At 41.3% G+C, this 22879-nt stretch overlaps 1 protein-coding gene across 2 annotated transcripts in view; it reads right to left on the bottom strand.

The window, feature by feature from the left end:
- DAB2 (DAB adaptor protein 2) overlaps positions 1-22879 on the bottom strand; it is a 51478-nt gene that overhangs the window by 14538 nt on the left and 14061 nt on the right. For both annotated transcript variants that reach the window (XM_032213622.1, XM_032213623.1), the window contains exons 2-6: positions 6250-6452; positions 5220-5359; positions 4242-4340; positions 2368-2499; positions 1318-1401 (exon numbers count right to left, since the gene is read on the bottom strand). In XM_032213622.1, coding sequence (XP_032069513.1) covers positions 1318-1401; positions 2368-2499; positions 4242-4340; positions 5220-5359; positions 6250-6352 — 558 coding nt within the window. In that variant the 5' untranslated portion in view covers positions 6353-6452. The remainder of the gene's footprint in view (positions 1-1317; positions 1402-2367; positions 2500-4241; positions 4341-5219; positions 5360-6249; positions 6453-22879) is intronic.

The raw sequence follows: 22879 nt of genomic DNA, 5'->3' as shown, positions 1-22879 counted from the left end.
TTCATTTAATGACTGAAATTACAACAGCACTGAAAAAAGTGACTTGACTGTTTTTCAAACTTATGATCATTGCAGCACCCCCCCATGTCATGTGATCAAAATTCGGACGCTTGGAAATTGACTCACATTTATGACTGTTGCAGTGTCCAGGGTCATATGATCCCCTTTTGCAATCTTCTGACAAGCAAAGTCACGCTTGTTAAGCTGGATTCGCTTAACAAGCGTGTTACTAAATTAACAAGTACAGTGATTCACTTACCAATTGTGGCAAGAAAGGTCATAAAATGGGACAAATTCACTTAATAAATGTCTCACTTGGTACACATTTTGGGCTCAACTGTGGTCGTATGTCGAAGACTACCTGTATTGTGGGCACTGGTTTTTATATTATCTTGTGGTTGTTATTGTTTGTTTAAACAGTGTCTAGATATAAGCGTAATATCCAATATAATATTAACACTATTATCATTGCCTATTTTAAAATTAAAGGCTGTATTCTGGGTACTGTGTGTGCTTTCTAGCAGCAAGCTATGGTTGCTATTGGACATGGACAGTGGAGCACTCTGGGGCACTCCAATCCAGGGGTGAAATTCAGCAGGTTCCGACAGGTTCTGGAGAACCAGTAGCAGAAATTTTGAGTAGTTCGGAGAACCGGCAAATACCACCTCTGACTGGCCCTGCCCCCATCTATTCTCTGCCTCCTGAGACCCAGCTGATCTGGAGGGAATGGGGATTTTGAATAACCTTCTCCAGGAGTGGGGAGGGAATGGGGATTTTGCAATATCCTTCCCCTGCCACACCCACCAAGCCACGCCTACCGAACTGGTAGTAAAAAAAAAAAGAATTTCATCAGTGCTCCGATCAAAGAGGCCTCTCAAATCCCCCCTCCACCCAGACTGGCAGCAGTGCAACAAACATTCACTCTTTGCAAAAGGAAAGCATTTTCCTAAGTTTGAATGGCAGGCTGCTGAATCAATGAAATGCAGCTTTGTGGTTCTGCAGCCAATGAGAGCCCTGGGAGAGTCATAGCTCCTTCCCTCCCTTGCCACTACAGTTGACAAAAGCCACTGCTGTCAATTGATGCACCACGTTCTGGCTACCAATTAAAAGTAAAGCACCACAGTATTTATGTGCAAGCAACATGCTTGGACTTTTATCCAAGCAAAGGGCCCCTTTGAAGATACTATACAACCCTATAATTAAATTGGAAGTTCAAGACGTAGCAAACATTTGGGAATCAACTGAAGCATTTTCCAGCTTTGTATCCAATTACAATGTTGTCTAAAATCTGTCGAGTCTACCATGAAGCAGCATTACCTTCTTCTTATCGTCCTCTTCTTTTTTCTTCATGTTATAGATTACTTGGAAGAGATCCTTCAGATCTACAACTAGAGGTTCAGCCTAAGAAAAGAGAGCCAATTTTGAGATGCATTTTCTAAAAAGCATTGAATTCGAGGGCTGGCATTACAAGTTCTTTAAATGACAGATATATAGTTTCAAGAAATATAAATGATTGTGCTAAGCACCATCCAAGAAGAAAAGATTACCCCAGGCCTGGGGAACTAAGAGGAATTGTGTAGTCTCCCAGCTATTAATCAACTCTACAATTCTTTAGAGTCATCTTTCTTGGAGATCTAAGGAAAAACGAACCTGGGCCATAATTCTGAGTCAGAATGAAGCACAGCTTTTGTTTCCAAATGTTGCTTCATTATGCATCTCATGTGCCCTCTGAATCCAATAAGTGGGATCACAAATTATTATTAATAGATCAATCCCATAGGAATTTCATTAGACATGACTGTCCAAAGAACATGTTTATGAATAGAGTACATTCAGGGAGAACCTGCAGCTGAGTCACAGAACTTATCATAGACCAGAGATGGGCAATCTTTTTGGACTGGGGGAAGTGTCACATTTCCCTTTCTTGTATTGGCAATTGACAGCAAGGGACAGTAGCCTCTATTCCAATCAATCAGCTAAAGCTAAAGATTCCCCTCGCACATACGTGCTAGTTGTTCCCGGCTCTAGGAGGCAGTGCTCATCTCTGTTTCAAAGTGGAAGAGCCAGCGCTGTCTGAAGACATCTCCGTGGTCATGTGGCCGGCATGATTAAATGCCAAAGGCGCACGGAAGGCTGTTACCTTCCCACCAAAGGTAGTTCCTATTTTTCTACTTGCATTTTAACATACTTTCAAACTACTAGGTTGGCAGAAGTTGGGACAAGTAACGGGAGCTCACTCCATTACTTAGCACTAGGGATTCGAAATGCCAAACTGCTGACCTTTCTGATCGACAAGTTCAGCATCTTAGCCACTGAGCCACCATGTCCCTTATTCCAATCATTACTCTTGCATTATTATTCTCTTACTTGTTGTGATGTTTTGATGGCAAAGAATTGGTGTTGCCCTTCTCCTCCACAGACATAGCCAAAGGCTCGGTTATCAGTCACATCTCGAGCAATGAAAGAGATTTTGTTGACTGGATGCTCATGTTCAATAACCTAGAATCAAACCAAGTGACATAGAAATAACCATGAATGGCATAATCCCTTGTCGAAGTAATCAGAGCTCAGTACAAGCAATTTGACAAGTTTGCATATCATGCTTAATTGTTTATCCCAGTTTTTCTCAAGCTTGGCCAATTTAAGAGACACGGACTTCAGCTCCCAGAATTCTCCAGGCAGCATGGTTGACTGGGGAATTCTGGGAGTTGAAGTCCATACCTCTTAAAAAGGATAACCTGTTTTCTAATCAAGACTGCTGCCACTCTTATTCACTTTAGCTGATGTTCAATAGTTCCAAAACATTTTTTTTTACTCTGATGGATAAAACACTGAGTCACATATCACTGTTTAGGTAAAGGTAAAGGTTCTCTTTAAACATATATGCTAGTAGTTCCTGACTCGGGGTGGGGTGGGGTGCTCATCTCTATTTCAAAGCCGAAGACCCAGCGCTGTCCGAAGATGTCTCCATGGTTATGTGTCCGGCATGACTAAACACCAAAGGCACACAGAACACTGTTACCCTCCCACCAAAGGTGGTTCCTATTTTTCTACTTGCATTTTTTATGTGCTTTCAAACTGCTAGGTTGGCAGAAGCTGGGACAAGTAACGGGAGCTCACTCCGTTACATGACACTAGAGATTCGAATCACTGAACTGCCGACTTTCTGATCGACAAACTCAGCATCTTAGCTACTGAGCCACCACATCCCTCCATATCACTGTTTAACCTTAGTTTATTTGGCTGACTAAATCATACTTGACTGGGTCTATACATTATCCTAAGCAAAAATCCAATGAGCTGCATTATAGTCTAACATGTATTTTGAATTACTAGTACCAAAGATCGAGAAAGCTAAGTTCTCCTGAATAAGTCATATATGCCGATCATAGAACCAGAAATTCCATATACTGTTATGAGGGTCAAAAGTATCTTGTTTCCCTGAAAATAAGACCTCCCCGGATAATAAGCCCAATTGGGCTTTTGAGCGCATGCACTAAAATAAGCCCTCCCCTGAAAATATTGCAACACAGCAGCAGCCATGAGGTGACCACACTTGCCGCCTCCTGCACTTCAAAAATAATAAGACCTCTCTGAAAATAAGGCCATGCGTTTATTTCAGGGGTCAAAAGAAAATAAGACCCTGTCTTATTTTCAGGGAAACACGGTATTTAATGTAAGAGAAGTTAAGTTTCAGTTTAGAACAAGGAATATAGGACAAGAAGTCAGATAGTGATTGAAGATGTTACAGTAATTGCTTTTCCTTCGACCCATCAAAAGAAGTGATTCAATGTTAGTTCCTCATTTGCTGTTTGCAAATCAGAGCTAACCCAATTTTACAGGGTGATTCACAAAGTTCAGCAAGCGTTTGCAGGCAGGTAACGTTTTTAAAGTTAAGAACAGGATATACTTAATCCAGGTGCATAATTACTTTCTCCATTCTAACATGGCCATTTCACTTTATTGATGCAACTCCAGCTTCTGTTTAGATTAGAGGATCTCCAACCTTGGCAACTTTAAGATTTGTGGACTTCAACTCCCAGAATTCCTCAGCCAGCAAAGCTGGAATTCTGGGAGTTGAAGTCCACAAGTCTTAAAGTTGCCAAGGTTGGAGACCCCCTGATTTAGACACAGTGCTTGAGAGTAATAAAGATGTAGAGTGAAAACTAACCTTCCCTTGTTTCAATAAGCAGGTAGGCCTCTAAACAGAATCGGATTCCCCTATTGGACATAGAACTCACCCCAGTCTTTTCATCCATGATCTTGATTCCAGCAAGAGAGATGTTCACCCATACTTTCTGCTTGTGCTGTCCCTGGGAACGGGCTGCAACTGCCATTCCCTAGTAATCAAAAGCCAGCATATTATATAAAATAATAAAAAATAAAATAAAATACAAAATAATAAAATAAAATTGTAAAAAAGTGTTGTTATTCAAATCAGTTTACTTCACTTTGCATTCTTTTTCTTAAAAGAGCATGAAAAAACCATTTTGGTCTTTTAGTGCTTCATCAAAAAAAAAAAAAAAAAAATGAAGCCACAAAGTTAAGAAACTGCCTGCCTTGACTGGCTGGATCCAATACACCCTTTCATTTTTGCATTCCTGATGGATTGGGATGCAGCATAATGAACTCTCGCTTTTCAAAATATGGCGATTTATCAACATTTTTGACCTATGTTACAAAAAACACAAGCCTTGAATCTTACTTTCCCTGGCCCAGTAAACAAAGCTTTCTGATGGAAAATATGAAGAAAAGCCAGAAAGTTGAATACAATTTATACAAGACTCAAAACACTTGTTCTAGCAAGGTTTCTATTTGTTTTTAATTTTGTGGAAATTCTAGATATTTTTCTCTTCTTCGAACACTTGTTTGATAAAACTCACAAACATGACATTTGGTCCATCTCCAAATTATGTCTTGTCAAGATGCAATAATGAATAGCTCAAAAAATTCTGGTAAATCTAGATTTGCAAGCACACCCTGTTCACTGTCAATGACCCATCACTATCCCTAACAGAGCACTGATGGGGTTACCTAGTTGGGTAATGAAATGCCTGCAAGAAAACAATCAAGCTCAGAGACCACCAAGGACCTACTATCCCATCATCTCCAATGCTAGAGATGGTCTTCTTAGACAAAAAGCCGTATCTATGTACATGACAGGACATCATCTATAAGTTTAAGATGACTTAAATTTGCAAGGAATGAGTCAAACCTACCTTTAATTTCATCATTGAATCTTGGCTCATTTTGTCTCCTCTTGCTTCTGGAACATCATCAATACCAATCAATTTGGCCTTGTACTTTACCCCATCTCCTTGAAATCTGGCCAAAAGGAATTCCTCTGTCTTTTCCAATCCTGAAAAGCCAGTTTAACTCATGTAAGCCCATCTGAACTCTTGCTGTGGCTACAGATAACAGAGTACAGTATGCATTTTATCACAGCCAGTGGCCCTGATCCGTGTATTGTATTGCATAAGTTATTAGCACTTCTTCTGGATGCAATGAGCAGACATTCAGCATGTTAGTAATTCTTCCGTGTTGCACTAGCCATAAATATATTTGAGCTATAATTGTGTATAGAGGAGCACAAAGGGTCAAGTCTCTGAACAGAAGGTTACACACACATAAGAGCCAAGGTTGGCTGAGCAGTTTTTGAAGTCAAATAATCCTGCTATCTACGGCAAGACCATAAGATGGCAGTCCAATGCAAGATTCCAATGAGTTTGCTTTCAATTTGTAATAACATAAAGTAAAAAGGATAGATGGAGTTTCAAGAGACTGGTGTATATTTTTGTACCCTATAAAATATATTAAAGATTCATAAGCATCAGCTTCGAGATTTGCTGCACATTGGACCACTGGACCCACCAAATCTATTCATTTTATCATTGTGTTTTCCAGAGTTCATTTTCTGTTCTTGCATCAGTTTGCAAATGCTTAACATACATGTGGCATGAACTTTGTTGTAACTTTCACATATTTTCCTCTCCTACAAGTGTTCCCTGCAAACGATTCCCCCTACTATCTGCTTTCCCAGTTGCTATTTACTCAGATATTTCCATGCATTTTCTTCATCAGAGAAGTATATATCCGAATCCCAAGGACCAAATTATAAGTGCAGTCTGATTCAAACTGGACTGAAACCACATCCTCCCTCCTATTGTGATCTCCACCAGGCTGTTTCCTAAAGTGTTTTCCAGGTGGTTTCAGAAATGACCTGCCTTTCTATTCGTGTTTACACCTTACCTTTCTTTTTCTCTTTTTTGGAAGGCTGTGGCTTGAGTGGGGTTTGCTGCTGGGCAGTTGGTTGTTGACTGTTGACACTGACTGTTTCTGCTTCACTTGACATGGTGAGAGGCCAGCTTCAATTCCAAAGACAAAGACCGGGCTTAATAATAAAATTTGATCTCCAGTTCCTGGTCCTCAGAGGACAAGCATACCACTCTGACCTTCAGAAGAGAAAATGAATTGATTTATTTCAGTGTGTGTTGCATTCAAGGGGGAAGGAGCAACTCAAAAGTAGATTTGTGTTGTTTAATGATCTCCACTTGGGAGTAAATGTCTGATCTGGTAAACCTCCATTCTTATCATATGGATGTTATAGGAAGCAACTGGTCCCCAACCAGCAAAAAATTCAGTTCCTTTCAAGTATGGCAGGATGTGGAGCAGAAACCTGTCTACTCCAAAACAATGCAGCTCAACTGTCCCCCAGAATCAGTGGTAAAGAAAATCCAGATTCAGATTCACTCTTAACAAGCTCTATGGTAAATTTTCTGGATCAATGTTCGAAATTAGCATCTTTTATAGCTTTCTGGTTTTTTGAGCTTCATGTTCGAAATTAGAACATGGAGCTCAAAAAACCAGAAAGCTATAAAAGATGTTTTACGTCAAGATAGTCCATCTCACTTCAGTCTGTCGTTGATTCTTCCAATTCAAGGTCTTATTAAATATGACTTTGAATGCTATATCTATCTATCTATCTATCTATCTATCTATCTATCTATCTATCTATCTATCTATCTATCTATTTTTCTATCTCTATTTCTCTCTATATCTATATCTATTTTGCACGAAAAAACGATTTGTCTTTTGAATTGAATTTGATGGTGATTTCATGGAACCTCAAAGCAGTTGTCTTCACAAGAGCATATAATTGGTTGGCCAGTGCCTTTTTCCAGTATTTTGCTTTTTTTCCCAGTATTGCCTATAACCCTGACATTTTGATGACCTTCCAAGTACAGATAAAGAACAACCCTCTTACTTAATTTCCCATCCCAGACAAGGTCAGATACCTCCATAATATTTACAATGGTGTTAAAAAGCTTTCTATCCTGCAATTCTCTGATAGTAATCATTAAAAAACAGAAGGATCTTGATATTATTCATTAATAAACTACATAATCAACTCCTTGATGTTAGAATAATTCATAAACTGATAAGATTAAAAGCTTAATGGACTTGATTCGATTTGGATTTAAATAGGTCCTGGTAAGTACTCATGCTGGAGAGGAAAAGGACTGTTTTTTTTTCTCTCCAAAGGATTGTTCTCTCTAAATTCATCATTGCAAGATCCAATCAAAGTTTCTGAACACTTATCTCTCCTAGTAGAAATACACATTTAGACATCTATCCTACTCCTATTTAAATTTCATTTGTTCCTACATCATGGTAAGCAGCTAATATTATGTTACCTAATATTTTAAACACTGTCTTCCCTTTTTATAAAAGCCTGTTTCTGTATCTTTAAGTATGGTATTTATGAATTTACTATGATGTTGCAAAGTGGGTAAAGGCACTATTCTATGTTCAGGAGGTATGCGTGCAATATACATTTTAAAATTTTCTCCCAAAGAATTTAATTAACTTCATTTGGCTACAGAAGTATATTCCAGTTGCAGGTTTTCAATGAAAACTTAATATTTCACATAGATTGATTTAGAATAACAGTGTTGGATGGGACCTTGAAGGTCTTCTAGTCCAACCCCCTGCTTAGGCAGGAAACCCTACACCACTTCAGACAAATGGATCTCCAAAATCTTCTGAAAGACTTCCAGTGTTGGGGAATTCACAACTTCTGGAGGCAAGTTGTTCTATTGATTAATTGTTTTAACTGTCAGGAAATTTCTCCTTTGTTCTAAGTTGCTTCCCTCCTTGATTAGTTTCCACCCATTGCTTCTTGTTCTACCCTCAGGTGACTTGGAGAATAGTTTGACTCCCTCTTCTTTGTGGCAGCCCCTGAGATATTGGAACATTGCTATCATGTCTCCCCTAATCCTTCTTTCTCTTAAACTAGACATACCCAGTTCCTGCAACCGTTCTTCATATATTTTACTCTCCAGTCCCCTAATCATCTTTGTTGCTCTTCTCTGCACTCTTTCTAGATTCTCCACATCTTTTCTACATCGTGGTGACCAAAACTGAATGTAGTACTCCAAGTGTGGTCTTACCAAGGTATTATAAAGTGGTATTAACACGTCACGTGATCTTGATTTTATCCCTCTGTTTACATAGCCTAGAACTGTGGTGGCTTATTTGGCAGTTGCTGCCCACTGCTGGCTCATATTTAAATGGTTGCCCACTAGGACTCCAAGATCCCTCTATGAATTTGAATTGTAACTTTAAGATGCTGCAATCTACCAGGAGGGATAGCTTTGTTCAGAAAGGCAGCATCTAGTAATAGTAAAATAATAATGATAATAATAAATCTCCCATCATTCTACAGCCTCGCTGGTTCCCCTTGCTTCTTGATCTGAAAAATTTATATCAGATAAAGTTTTTCATGTCCTTTGGGACAAACTGGAATATGAACTTCAGACTGCAAACTGGTGATGAAATAGTGACTAGACCAGTGTTTCTCAACCTTGACAACTTGAAGAGGTGTAGACTTCAACTCCCAGAATTCCCTGAGGTCAGCCATGCCGGACGGAGAATTCTGGGAGTTAAAAGTCCACACATTTTCAACCTGCCAAGTTTGAGAAACACTGTACTAGACAGTCTTACACATGCATACATAACATGCATCACAATGAAGCAAAGTGCCAGAACCCTACCTCATCTGTTAAAGATTTGTCAAAATATTTCAATTGGTTTTCCATCAGCAATTATTGCATCCAGAGGAATAATAAAAATAAAGACTTTCTGGCATGGGACAAAGATAGCAAACTGTATCAGAATGTCTTGCACGCTTGATGCAGATCTCATATCCCACGTTTGGCCTGAAGGGAACTGGCTCACATAGAAAAGACGGATGGTCTATCCACGAAGCCAAATCCCCCCCCCCTTTCAGGTTATTTTATGACTTCCAGAGCAACCCATCAATCAAACCAAAATATTAAATGCTATCAATGTTTTTGGCTGCAGCCTGCTAGATATTGTGAATTTCAACTCTCATCACACTCATCAAGCAATGTGGCTTCATGAGAAGAGTTTCTGGGGAGCTGTAATCCAAACTACAGAGCACTAAGGTAAATTCAGACCTTAGACCAGAGGTGGTATTCAGCAGGTTCTGACCAGTTCTGGAGAACCGGTAACGGAAATTTTGAGTAGCTTGGAGAACCGATAAATGCCACCTCTGACTGGCCCCGCTCCCATCTATTCTCTGCCTCTGAAGTCCTAGTTGATCGGGAGGGAATGGGGATTTTGCAGTAACCTTACCCTGGAGCAGGGAGGGAATGGAGATTTTACAGTAACCTTCCCCTGGAGCAAGGAGGGAATGGAGATTTTGCAATAACCTTCCCCTGGAGTGGGAAGGGAATGGAGATTTTACAGTAATCTTCCCCTGGAGCAAGGAGGGAATGGAGATTTTGCAGTATCCTTCCCCTGCCACGCCCACAGAACCAGTAGTAAAAAAAAATTGAATGCCACCACTGCCTTAGACTAAATGACTTCTCAGAGTATGCACCATTGTAGTTTTAGAAAAACATAAGTTCTAAACATTAAAATGTTTTTTTTAATTATCCTTGTGACTTAATATGTTCTGTTGTCTGTGAGAGTAATGCTATAGCAAGTAATATCAACCCAGTAACTCCTGCCAACAGCTCAGGTGTTGCGTCTGAATGCCAGATTAGGTGATGACTGCCTGATCCTTATCATTCTCTAGATCGGGGGTGTCAAACTCATGTTGTTGTCACATGACCTATCGTGATTTTTTCTACCTTTGCTAAACCGGGGATGGACGTGGCCAGTGCATGACATATCCGGCCCAAGGGTCATAAATTTGATACCCCTGCTCTAGATGCTCATACAGGTACCTGAAATTTGCCCTAAGAAGTAGCCACAGATAAACCATTACAGAGCCACAGTGGCGCAGTGGTTAGAGTGTAGTATTGCAGGATACTTCTGCAGTTCACCGGATGCCAGCAGTTTGGCAGATCGAATCTCACCAGGTTCAAGGTTGACTCAGCCTTTCATCCTTCCGAGGTCATTAAATGAGGACCTAGATTGTTAGGGGCAATAGGCTGACTCTGTAAACTGCTTAGAGAAGGCTGTAAAGCATTGTGAAGCAGTATATAAGTCTAAGTGCTACTGCTATTGGTAAATCCAAAACTCACAGATCGCATCATCCCATCCATATCTTCCTACCTTTGAGAATCCACTAAATCTTTCTACTTTTCCAATGAATCTAAAATAGTCAGTTGCAGAATCATCTCATTTATTCCTATCAAATCAGCTTTTCCCAACCTGCTATTTTCAAAATAACTTGCATTCTTGCCAAACAGTATGAGTCATAATTTAAATGTGGCTCTCCAGAAAATTAACTTTGATAGGTTATGTGATGCTTTCTCACTCTGAATTCAAGACACTTTCGATAAAGCAAGGAGAATCATATAGTGAGGCACAGTACAAGGAAATTTACACTATTTCCAAAATGAAATGATCATCTGTGCCCTGATTATGTCACAATAATTGCTTGACTAAAAGTTTTTCCTTTGGTAAGCATCTTAAAATAATATAAGGACGGTTGAATATTATTGAATGGGTTATCATCTCAGGATGTGTGTAGCCGTAGAATCTGGAAAAGTTATCACCACAAGCTATGCAATATTATGAACTACTCAACTCAGCCTGTTAAAAGTATTAGTTAAAGTCTCAAAAGTAATCCAATTTCTTAATGGACCTGCTTTTTTCTAGTCAAGTTTTGGAAAGTCTAAGGTTGGATTTTAAAATATTTAGGATGGGGGTCCAAGTGTCACAGCCGCTAGAATTTTCAACAGTCTTAACTATTAATCTCCGGAAACTATAATATTGTATCCTGCCTCACTCAGGGAAGTTTCCTATTAGCCATGAGTGTGATGAAATTGTGGTAGATACTTTTATATTTTAAAGTAACTGGTTTCCGTTGCTTCATTTCTCTTGGATCATCGACCTGAATTACAACCAAGAAAATGATGAAAAAGCATCAGACCTTGCATCTTAAGAACCCCGGAGTTTCATATTTCCCCCAACATTTTGTTATGCAGTATTTTATTAGATGCTGGCAGTAAAAACATTCAGGGATTCAAGCTGAATTCCTGGCGACGACAAGGGCATATCCATGTAATTTTTCTGGCAGCAATGTGGAAACATCATTATCTGTTTCCAGCATTGTTTGTTCATCTCCCCAGTCTACTGTACAGCTCTGACATTTCTTTGGGATCTGCCATTCCTCTACTGACTCTGTTCAGTAGAAGGAACTGAGGAGAAGACCTTGGAGAAGGCAACGGCAAGCCATTTGGAGAACAAAAGACAGGCAGATAGACAGGAAAGGATTAAGAAAAGACTCAGATTGTCTTGATTTCCTTGGACATTACAGGGAGGGAAGGAAAATATAGGCAGATTTGCAATATTCTGATTTGATAGCCTATCTCCGTAATGGCGAACCTATGGCGCACGTGCCACAGGTGTCACGCTGAGCCCTCTCTGCGGGCATGTGAGCTGTCACCCCAGCTCAGCTCCACCACGCTTGCCTCCCGCTGGCCAACTGGTTTTTGGCTCTCTGCTGCATATGGGCAGGTGGAGCACAGGGAGGGGTGTCCATGCATGTGGGGGGGGGGTCATGCACGCATGCACAGGGGCAGGGTGCATGCAGGGGCCACATGTGTATGGGGGTGGTGGAGCATGGGGATCACATGTGCATGCATGGGGGATGGGGCGTGCAGGGGGAGGTGTCATGCATTCATTGCATTATGGTATGCGTGAGCTTTTGGCATGCAGCGACAAAAAGATTAGCCATCACTGGCCTATCTCAATAAAGTCCTAAGCTTCTTGTGGAATCAATTTTCTGATCTGGTCTTCCTCATAAGGCTGACCCCATAGTTTTTTTTTTCCAATTTGGCCAAGGCTAGCTCTATGCTATTACCTTCCATATTCTAGTTCTTCTTGTGGTCTGCCGGCAGCCTGTGGAGCTGGCAGTAGTCGGAGAGTGAAATGGTTGGGGAGGAATATGGGCCGTCCTGGAGTCTGGGGAGGCTCTGATGAGGGCTCTGCGTCGGAGGCAGAGAGGAGGCCAGAACCACCTGGGAATTATGTGCTGCCTCCGGACCTCAGAGTTGGACATCAGTGAGGCAGAAGAACCGGGGGAGCCTGTTCCCAGTGCATGCATGCACAAAGCTGCCAGAAGGCAAGAACAGTTAAGACAAAAGAGGAGACTCAGGAGTAAGACCTGGAGATGATTGGCCCCTCCCTTAAGACATAAAGGAGGAGCAAAGGCACACGAGCGGGAAGCAACTTCATTCATTCTGATCGATTTAAAGTCTAAAGCTCTGTTTTGACTCTGTGCTCCTTGTGGCCTTGCAAAGTTAATTGCCAATTAGGTCTGGCAGCGTTTCAAGAGAGATAAAGGTGGGTCCTTATCAGCCTTATCCCAAAGACTTTGGAAGAGTTCTGTTGGACTCTTTATAAACAATTTGTGACTCATTACGGGCTGTGAATGAACATTAATTCACAGCCTTTGAAATAAAAAGAGGGGTTTTGGGACTAAGTGCGTGCTTTGTACTGTCTCAGAAAGCCTAGGTCAGAACACTTCTCACAAGAAAGATTCATTTCATTATTTCTATTGAACAATGGAATAAAGCAACATTTGACCCTAATGCATTAATACATCTATTATACGGAGAGCCTGCATCTATTTCCCAGAAGTCTTTGGTTTAAAAGGCCATTTATAACTAATAGAAAGATAAATGGAATATAGGCTTGGAAAAGCCTTATGATCAATTAGTATGTAGTCAGCATCCTACAGAGGAATGGGCATTGGGCACAGTCTTCGCGTGAAAACATTTTATTTATAGAGCAAAATTTGTGTTATTTATTCAACTTCTATAGCCACCCATCCATCTCAGTCAATGATTCTAAGGCAGCTTACAATTCAGAAAACCCATTACAATGAAAAAGGCTAAGAACATTTTAAAACAATAAAAACACTAAAGACATCCAAATGAAATACACATGGGGGCAAGATCCTTGATCAGTTAACAATACAGCCAGGAACCATGGCCCTTAGCCCATTCAGCGCCTCAGGCAGGGGAACATAGCCAGGTTTGCAGATTCGAGTTCTTGTTTAGAGATATATAAGCATTTGTCCTACTGGTATCCATGTGTTCCCCACCCCCCTCCACTGTGCTTTTAGCAAGGAGCAGACATGTGAGGGGTCCTTGGTGCTCTCTCAGCTTGGCTTTCTTGCAGATGTTTCATTACCCAAACTAGGCAAAGTTGTCAGCGCTAGCAAAAATATCTGCAAGAAAACAACCAAGCTCAAAGACCACCAAGAGCACCTCATTTCAACTCTTAGCTGCAAATACTGTCTTCTCCTTTACTGGAACAGAAAATGGATTTGCAAGTGAATTCCCATTCAATCCAAGACTGAGCCATGTTTTCTTCCCTGCTTGTATTTTATCTCCCAGCTGAAACTACTAGGAATGCTGACACAGGTTTTTGGAGTACAAAGGTTGCAGCCTTAACAAGTTAATATTTTAGTTCCCCCGTGATTCCTTTGATCCTGCCATGCTCTTTCAGCTGAGGAAGACTTTTGCTCCTGAATCCCAGCTCATTTTGGAGCTTTGCTTTTTCACTATTTCAAGCAGCGTCAGCAAAAGAGGACACTGTCCTTGGGTAGCTGATTTGAAAATCCTCATGGAGGATTCAAATGAAAATGAAGTCTTCTATCCTTAGGTACCAGCTGGGTTTAACTTCCATTACCAACCTTTCTCTTCGTAAACTACTCATATTCAATCTCAGAACACTTTAGAAAAGAAGTAGTTGTTGTTGTTAGTTGCAAAGTTGTGTCCAACCTATCACAACTTCATGGACAATGTTTCTCCAGGCCTTCCTATCCTCTACCATCCTCTGGAGTCTATTTAAGCTCACATTGACTGCTTCAGTGGCTCCATCCAGCGACCTCATTCTCTATCGTCCCCTTCTTCTTTGGCCCTCAATCGTTCCCAGCATTAGGCTCTTCTCCAGTGAGTCCTTCCTTCTCATTAGGTGACCAAAGTATTTGAGTTCCATCTTCAGGATCTGGCCTTCTAAGAATGATCTCCTCTAGGAATGACTGGTTTGATCGCCTGGCAGTCCAAGGGACTTGCAGGAGTCTTCTTCAGCACCATAGTTCAAAAGCCTCAATTCTTTGGTGCTCAGCCTTTCTTATGGGCCAACTTTCACAGCCATCCATTGCAACTGGGAAAACCACAGCCTTGACCATACACACTTTCGTTGACAGGGTGATGTCTCTTTTTAGTATACAGCCTAGATTTGCCATAACTTTCCTCCCCAGGAGCAAGCATCTCTTAATTTCTTTTAATTTGCTTGCTTTTAATTTCTTCTAGAAAGAACTACTGCTTCTTATAATCACATGGCTTTCAGGTTGTGACCAAGGTTCATCAAGACTATTTAAACATGTTTCTGAAAAATACACCTGGTAAATGTTGCACTATTTCTCTTCTAACTGTTCCATGTTAATAGAGAATACAATTATACTTTAGAAAAGTGTTTTGGGTAATAATTCTTAGAAAAGCCTTCCTCAACCTCATGCCCTTAGGCATATCTTAGGACAGGGGTATTAAACTCGTGTTGTCACATGGTCATATGATGTATCGTGACTTTTTCTCCCTTCACTAAACTGGGTGTGGGCGTGGCCAGTGCATGACGCATGTGGGCCACAAGTTTGACACCCCTGTCTTAGGACAATGGGAAAACTTGTGTTATATCATAACTAAAGTGTTTCCAGAAAGGACATTCACAAAGATACATTTCCTATTGAATTTAGATCAATACAGGTAGTCCTTGACTTACAAAAATTCACTTAGTGACAATTCAAAGATGCAATAGGACTGAAAAACGTGACATGATCATTTCCCACACTTATGACCATTGCAGCATCCCGGTGGTCTTGTGATTTATATTTGGATGCTTGGCAATTGGCTCACACTTATGACAGTTTCCCCGCAGTCACGTGATCCCCTTTTGCGATCTTGTGACAAGCAAAATCAATGTTAAAGCCAGATTCACTTAACAACTGTGTCACTAATTTAAGATTTGTTAAGTGATTCACTTAACAAATGGGACAAGAATAGCCGTAATATGGGGCAAAGCTCACTTAACAAATTTCTCACTTAGCAACATAAATTTTGGGCTCAATTGTGGCCATAAGCTGAGGACTACCTGTTACAGCCCCATTTGAAGCTTTCCACTGGAACATTGCAAGTATTCCATAATCCAACAGAACAGGAAAAAATATGTTGTCCTGTTAGATATAACTACCAGCACAGAAGGAAACAGGCAATGGACATATGTTAAAACAGTAATTACCTCAAGATAAATGTGTGAGGACAGTACAGCTATTGTGTCCCTTTTGTTTTCAATAATAAGGCTTAGAAAACATGCATTTTGTATGAGACTGTTGAGGGAAGCCGTGACCCGACAAATGCGCGCATGACAAAAGTGCGCCGACAAAACCGCGGCGTGAAAACCGCAACGTCATCAACATGCTGACAACAGCGCACCGACAACAGCGCGCCAACAGAAGCATGATTTAAGTTAAGGTAAGGGTTAGGGTTAGGGTCAGGGTCAGGTTTAGGGTTAGGTTTAGAGCATGCTTCTGTCAGCGCGCCGTTGTCGGCGTGCTTCAGCACTCATTCGTCGGCGCGGTTTAGAACTCGCGGTTTTGTCATCACGGTTTCGTCAGGCGCGCTTTTGTCAGGTGCCCTTTTGTCGGTGAACCAAGGGAAGCCAACCCCCCACCCTCCGAAGAATGGATTATTTTGAGGAATATTAAAAAGGCAGAATATTATATTTCTCTAAATGAGAAATAGAGAAACATTTCTTTTTCTAGAGGCAGGAAGCAGACTCACTCTTAATAGCCCCCCCCTCCTGCAGTAGATATTTTGTGCCCACTAAGAAAGACTGGGCCAGCCTATCTACAAAACAAAAGACCTTCAGCTCCAGCATGATGGGATTAAGAACAGGACATGAGCCTTCAGGATGTAATAGAATTAACCCACTAATATTTAGCAGAAGACACAGAGCTCACTACATTGCAGCATCTTCTAAGGGTATTTCAGTCATTGCATTATCCTCGCAAACTTCCACCAAACTTAGCTCAAACACCTAGGATTTATTTGCCTATAGAGCCAGCTATGACCACTACATGGCCTCATGGGAGTCTGACAACAGCCAATAGAATACATATTCTTGCCCAGGAACAGGAAGCTCACATACAAAGCCCAGAGAAGGTATAAAAGCCACCCACTCTCCATTCCATGTGGTCAGCTGCCTAGAATCACATGTGGTTCTGCTTCATCAATAAACCAGCTTCCCAATCAGCCTCCATGTTTCCAGTGTCTTTCTCCCAGCTTGGAACTGAACCAGTTAGATATTTTCTTCCAACACTGTGATATAAAGTCTTACAAACTCAAGAGAGTCGTATTTATATATCTAACAGGAAATGTTACGTATTGTATATAGTGTATAGTTGTCAGTTGACGTTCTCATTCTGGTCCTCTGTTGGAGCGGGAAAATACTCTCTCCTGATTGGTTGTTTGGCTGAGCAGTTTTCTATAAAAGGAGGTGTGTCAGCCAGGGAGTTCAGTTGCCTCACAGGCAGTAAATCAAAAGCCGATAGAAGTCACTCAGACCTCACCTCCATTCATTGCCCAAAACTTAAATGTTTTCCATTTGTCTTGAAGAGGAAAAAAGAATCACTAACAAGAAAAGTGGAAGAACAAAATCCTGCTGTTACAAAGAAAACAAACATGTTTCCATACAGATGAATTAGGCCTAATGGATAGTTGAGCAACCTGGATGTAGGTTTTAGTTGTTTTTTTTCTAAAAAGAGCAATAATTTACAAAAAAACACTTAATACAATAATAGGCATGTTATGCTAATTATATGGGGGTGTTAGAAAGAACAGCCAGCTAAAGGAAACTCCCAGTAGTTTAGGAGAAGAGCCACAGCGGGTGCTTCGCCTGAAGGTCTCAGGTTAAATTTTGGCATCTCCAGCTAGAGCTGAAAAAAGATTCCTCTCAGAACACTGGAAAACTTTCACCCAAGGACACAAAGCCGAAGAGAAGTCAATCAAAGATTTTGGGTAAAAATTTCCATAACCTCAACCCAGAGGTGGGATTCACTTACTGTTACTATCGGTTCGCCCAGCACCGGAAATGTTTAGCTCATTTCACTCACACGTGCCGTACATGCATACATGCAGTATCACAAAACACAGCAATACATCGTCCGTGCATGCGTGCGATGTCAAAAACACACCTATATAGGGCGGGATTGCACCTGGGCAGGTGGGCCACAGGTCACCTCTACCAGTTCACCTGAACTGGTTCAAACCAGCTGAATACCACCTCTGCGTCACTTGTTGTATTTGGTGATAGACCGATCAGATCGCACAGACTAGGCCTCCTCCGGATCCCATCTGCCAGCCAATGTCGGCTGGCGACTCCCCTGGGGAGAGCCTTCTCTGTTGAAGCTCCAGCCCTCTGGAATGAGCTTCCCGTCGAGATCCGGACCCTTACTACTCTCCTGGCCTTCCGCAAAGGCACGAAGACCTAGCTGTTCCGGCAGGCTGGGGGGCTGTTGAAATAGTCAGCCCCATGGGAACTATGAATGTTGTGTATTTTAAATTGTTGTTTGTCTATTTATCCCCTTCCTTTGTTTATTGTAAGCCGCCTGGAGTCCTTCGGGAGTGGGCGGCATACAAGACCAATAAATTCAATTCAATTCACCACAACTTGTAATCTAGATAACATTTGGAAGGCACCCGATCATTTACTCTAGAGTGGATGCTTTTGAACGGCATGAACCAGTGGCACTCTCCTATTAGAACACAAGACCAGTGATGGGTCAAGGTGTATCCAAGCCAGCATTCCCTTTGCCTCTTCCAGATGCCATTAGCAATCCTGGCAATAGGTCACAAACATCTAGATAAAAATCTTCTTTTAATGTGGGCTTTCTATTCAGCCTTTATAGTCAACAAACAAACTGCAGTACATTAACCAAGACAGAAGAACTCTTTCTTCCTTCAAAACTATTCATCAGAGTAACCTTCTACAACTTACCATACCCAGATGTCCCAAAGGTGTTTTTTTTCAAGAGGCAGCTGGACTTTGTTTTTCTTTGAAGAGGTTTCACTTCTTATTTCAGCCCAGAGTTGAAGAAGCTTTTTTGATGAGAAGCAAAACATCTTCAAAGAAATACAATGTCCAGTTGCCTCTTGAAAAAGCACCTTTGGGACAACCATGACCTGGATGACTGAGAATCTCTATTGATATCTCCAGATGCTTTGGATTGCAACTCCCCATCGTGGTAGGTACACAGCTAGATATGAAGCAAGTTGCAGCTGAATGGACATAAAGATTGATTGCGACTGCATTTGAGAACAACATCAATTCTTGGGAAAATATATAGCTTTGTCATATGACAAAATAGTAGTTCCAAAAGAGATAGCTCTTGAAGCTTCTTATAACAGACGGCTAAGAAGTTCCACATCCCTAATACAACAATCCTGGGACTTTATGTTCAAACTTTCTAGCACATCAGGATAACTTTTTTTTTTAAAAAAAAAGCATGGAAGTTATTGAATACCAAGTAAACGAATGCCTAGAGGTGTACAAAATATTTCAAGGTCAAAACACTCTGCTCTAGTCTTAGAAAAACCATTTCAGCTTCTGTTTCAGGTTAGAATGTTTCAAATGTCCTTCAGATGTATTGGATTACAGTTTCCAGAACTCCTAACACGAACACCAGCTCGGGAACGTTGCTGTGGAATTACTTAGAGAGAGCTCCTTAGATCTTTTCTAATTCCCACAGAGCTGAGGGAATGAACTCTTTTCACGATTAGTATGTATTAATCTACATACTAGATTAATAGTAGTATTAATCTACTACTAATATACAAACCTATGGCTGCTATCAGAGGATAAAGGCATTTTCTTCAATTTTATTATTTACCATCCTACAAACAAAAGCAACAAATGAAAACCCAACACATAATTGTCCCTTGAAAAAAACATATACTGCTCTACCTAAATATTGCCTACTTACGGGTTCACCTATGTTATGGACAGTTCAGAGAACCTTCAAATTGCACCTCTGGCTGGCCCCACCCACCAAGCCCCTCCCCTCCCCAAGAGTCTCCACGCAGCCCATTTCTGATGTGAGGTAAGTGCAGGGCCCATGCAGAGGCTCAGGCAGGGGGAAAAATGGGACTCCCGGAAGACCGGAAATGGGTCTGTTTCCAGCCTACATAGGGCCGCCGGCACCCGGGAGAGGCAGTTTTCATCCTCCTAGAGGCTCAAGGAAAGCCCCCAGAGCTTGGGGAAGGTGAAAATGCCCCCCCCCACCGTGGTGCAGGAGCCGACTAGGTCACACCCACAATGGCCACACCCACCCAGCAACCGGGCAGAGAACCCACTGCTGAAATTTTTGAAATTTTCTGCTATTATGTGAATTCTTGCTTCCTGGGAATCCTGACAAGAAAAAAAAAACAGCAGTGGAAAATAGCTTTTCATCCCCTGGGGGAAGGAAAAACAGCCAAATATTTTCAGGTGCCAGGTTTCCAATGTAGGTCCTCTAGAAAAGCTTTCACTCATTGATTTTGATTAGCTATTAGGAGAACCTATCTTACCAATTCTGGAGACCTGTTGGCTGCTGGGATATATATCTAGCTTGTCATGTCTAAAGGAATTATGTTCATTTTCTTCTCCCATTTTTCCACATAAATTCAAGGAAAGTTGCAAGTTAATCATTTTAGGGAAACTTTTCTTAAGTTTTTCCTTATTCCATTTTATTTTCTTGTTGTTTTTTGTGTTTTAGCATTTTTAATGTGGTTTTTGATGAACATTATGATGATTTAAATCAATTTTAATCTCACACTAGCTGCATCAATGATGATATAAAAAAAGCCCCAGTAAGGCGATCATGGTGTCTTATTGTATTGAAGTATTGAAAAAAAACTATCCACACCCTATCCATTCCCTGAAAAAAATTAAATTTTCCAAGATGATGTGAGGTTTTGCCAGATAAATTTACTTCTCTGCCTCCTGTCCTCAAAACAGAGTAAGGTAAAGGTAAAGGTTCCCCTCACACATATGTGCTAGTTGTTCCTGACTCTAGGGGGTGGTACTCATCTTCGTTTCAAAGCAATGGAGCCAGCACTGTCCGAAGACATCTGTGGCCGGCATGGCTAAACACCAAAGGTGCACAGAACACTGTTACCTTCTCAATAAAGGTGGTCCCTATTTTTCTACTTGCATTTTTACGTGCTTTCGAACTGCTAGGTTGGCAGAAGCTGGGACAAGTAACGGAAGCTCACTCCATTACGCAATGCTAGGGATTCGAACTGCCGAATGCTGACCTTTCTGATTGACAAGCTCAGTGTCTTAGCCACTGAGCCACCACGTCCCTCAAAACAGAGTACTTGACATTTAAATTACCATGAGTTCCCCCACTTTGAAGCAGCAATGATTTCAAGGCATTGTCATAGTACAGTGGTTTTTTGCATTTGGAAAATATGTATCCAAGTACTAATAGATGGGAACATCTGTCCAAAAGAGAAAATTACAGAACTCTCCATCACTCATGACAAAGCTTGTGCAGAGCCAAAGCGGCATGACATTTATAAATGGCAAGCTTGAGTCCAGGCTGCTCACTAGTTATGCCTTGTACAATAGCACAATCATTTATGCCTGCCAGCCTTGACCTGCTATGACGCAGATCACATCAATCTCCACCCAAACCCTGATCAGCTTTGTGCCTTGTGTTGGTCCTGCCTTTCACTGCTTGACAGAACCCCCAAGGAGGCATAAGAGAAGGAAGTGTAAAAGTTGGATGTGATTGAATAGCTGGGTCACTCTGTGACCGGCAAGTCAATTTCTATTTTCAGAGTTACATTCGTGCCAACAGGATCAGGGACAGAAAATACAGCGTGTGTTTTGACCCTTGTAGATGCAAAGATATGAATGCTTCTCACGGCTGAACATTAGCAAAAGTTGAAGAACATTGAAAGATTAGGGCTCTGACAACATACAGCTAAGCCATACTGTAATTTGGCTGTGGCCTACAAGGCTGCCTGACCCCAATCATTGTGGTTTTGTGTAAACCACAATTTATATCTCTGTATAGACTTTATTCAATAAACTATAGATAAGCAAGGTGAGACTTACTCTAGTGTGCAAACCTGGTTGCATTTTTAAAATCTTGGTACCTCAGTTCCAATGGAAAGATGGAATTATTATCTAAAGGAAATTCTTCAAGTCATCTCGGAAGCAGTACAGGTAATCCTCATTTAGTGTCTACAATTGGGCCCAGCAACTTGGTTCTTAAGGGAAGTGGTTGCTAGCTGAAACTCCCATGACAGCGATAGGGCTTATGATTTTACTTCAGTTTTAGTTTGCTTTTTATTATTTTCTTCAACTGAACTGGGTTCTTTCTCTTTTTAGGTCATATTGAAATGGAGCAAATAAGTAAATCTAAGAGCAGGGATATCCTGTGAAGGTTATAAATGTAAGAACTGGTTCAGTGGTGGGTTCTGGATCCCATTGCAACTGGTACAGTTGCAATGTGGCCCAGCGTTCACCACATGAATGCGTGAGAAGCCTGCACATGCGTCCTTCCCTCTTGCGACACCTCCGCAAGCCTCCAGCTACTCAGCGGAGCATCGCGCAGGTGCTGTGCACTCCATGCTCGTGCGCGGAAGTGCTGAAGAGCTGAAATACAGGTAAGGAGCTTGGGCGGATGGGCCCTCCGGAACACCGTATCGGAACAATACTCCGGGCAGTACGCCTGTACCGGGGTGTACCACCTGCAACCCACTACTGGACTGGTTGCTAAGTTGATTTTTAGTACCACCATAACTTTGAATGGTCACTAAGTGAGACAGTCTCTAAGCAAGGACTACCCATATGCACCTTTCCTTTAAGAAGAAAAGGTCTTTTAGGCTGAAATCATAATTCATTGGGACAGAGGTGGGTTTGCTTCCATCTTGTTTTTGGGTTCTATGCATGCACGGAACAATTTTAATTAAACTGCGCATGTGTGTGCAGGACGTGCAAAGTGCACACACAAGCGAACTGGTAGTAAAGCCGACTGGAACCCACCCTTGGATTAGGAGTATAGAATCCTACCAACAGGGCAACCAATTTTGTTGTATACATGATGTACAATGACAATAAAGGCTACACTATTTCACTACCTAGGCCCTTTTGTTCAATCTCCCTTTATGAATCTGAACTGCCCCACTGATCACAGGAAGAGCAGGAATTCACCTTAACTTCTCACGCTCATTTCACCTTCACAAATTAGAGAAAGCTGATGAGAGTTGACAGGCAGCTACTGAAAGTAACTTACATAATTAAGCTCAGGTATCATGAGAAATATTGCTAACCAGGTTGCCCATTG

This window comes from Thamnophis elegans, chromosome 3, assembly GCF_009769535.1.
Source record: "Thamnophis elegans isolate rThaEle1 chromosome 3, rThaEle1.pri, whole genome shotgun sequence".
NCBI lineage: Eukaryota > Metazoa > Chordata > Lepidosauria > Squamata > Colubridae > Thamnophis > Thamnophis elegans.
The sequence above is the reverse complement of the archived record's forward strand: the minus strand, read 5'-3'. Positions and strand labels throughout refer to the sequence as shown.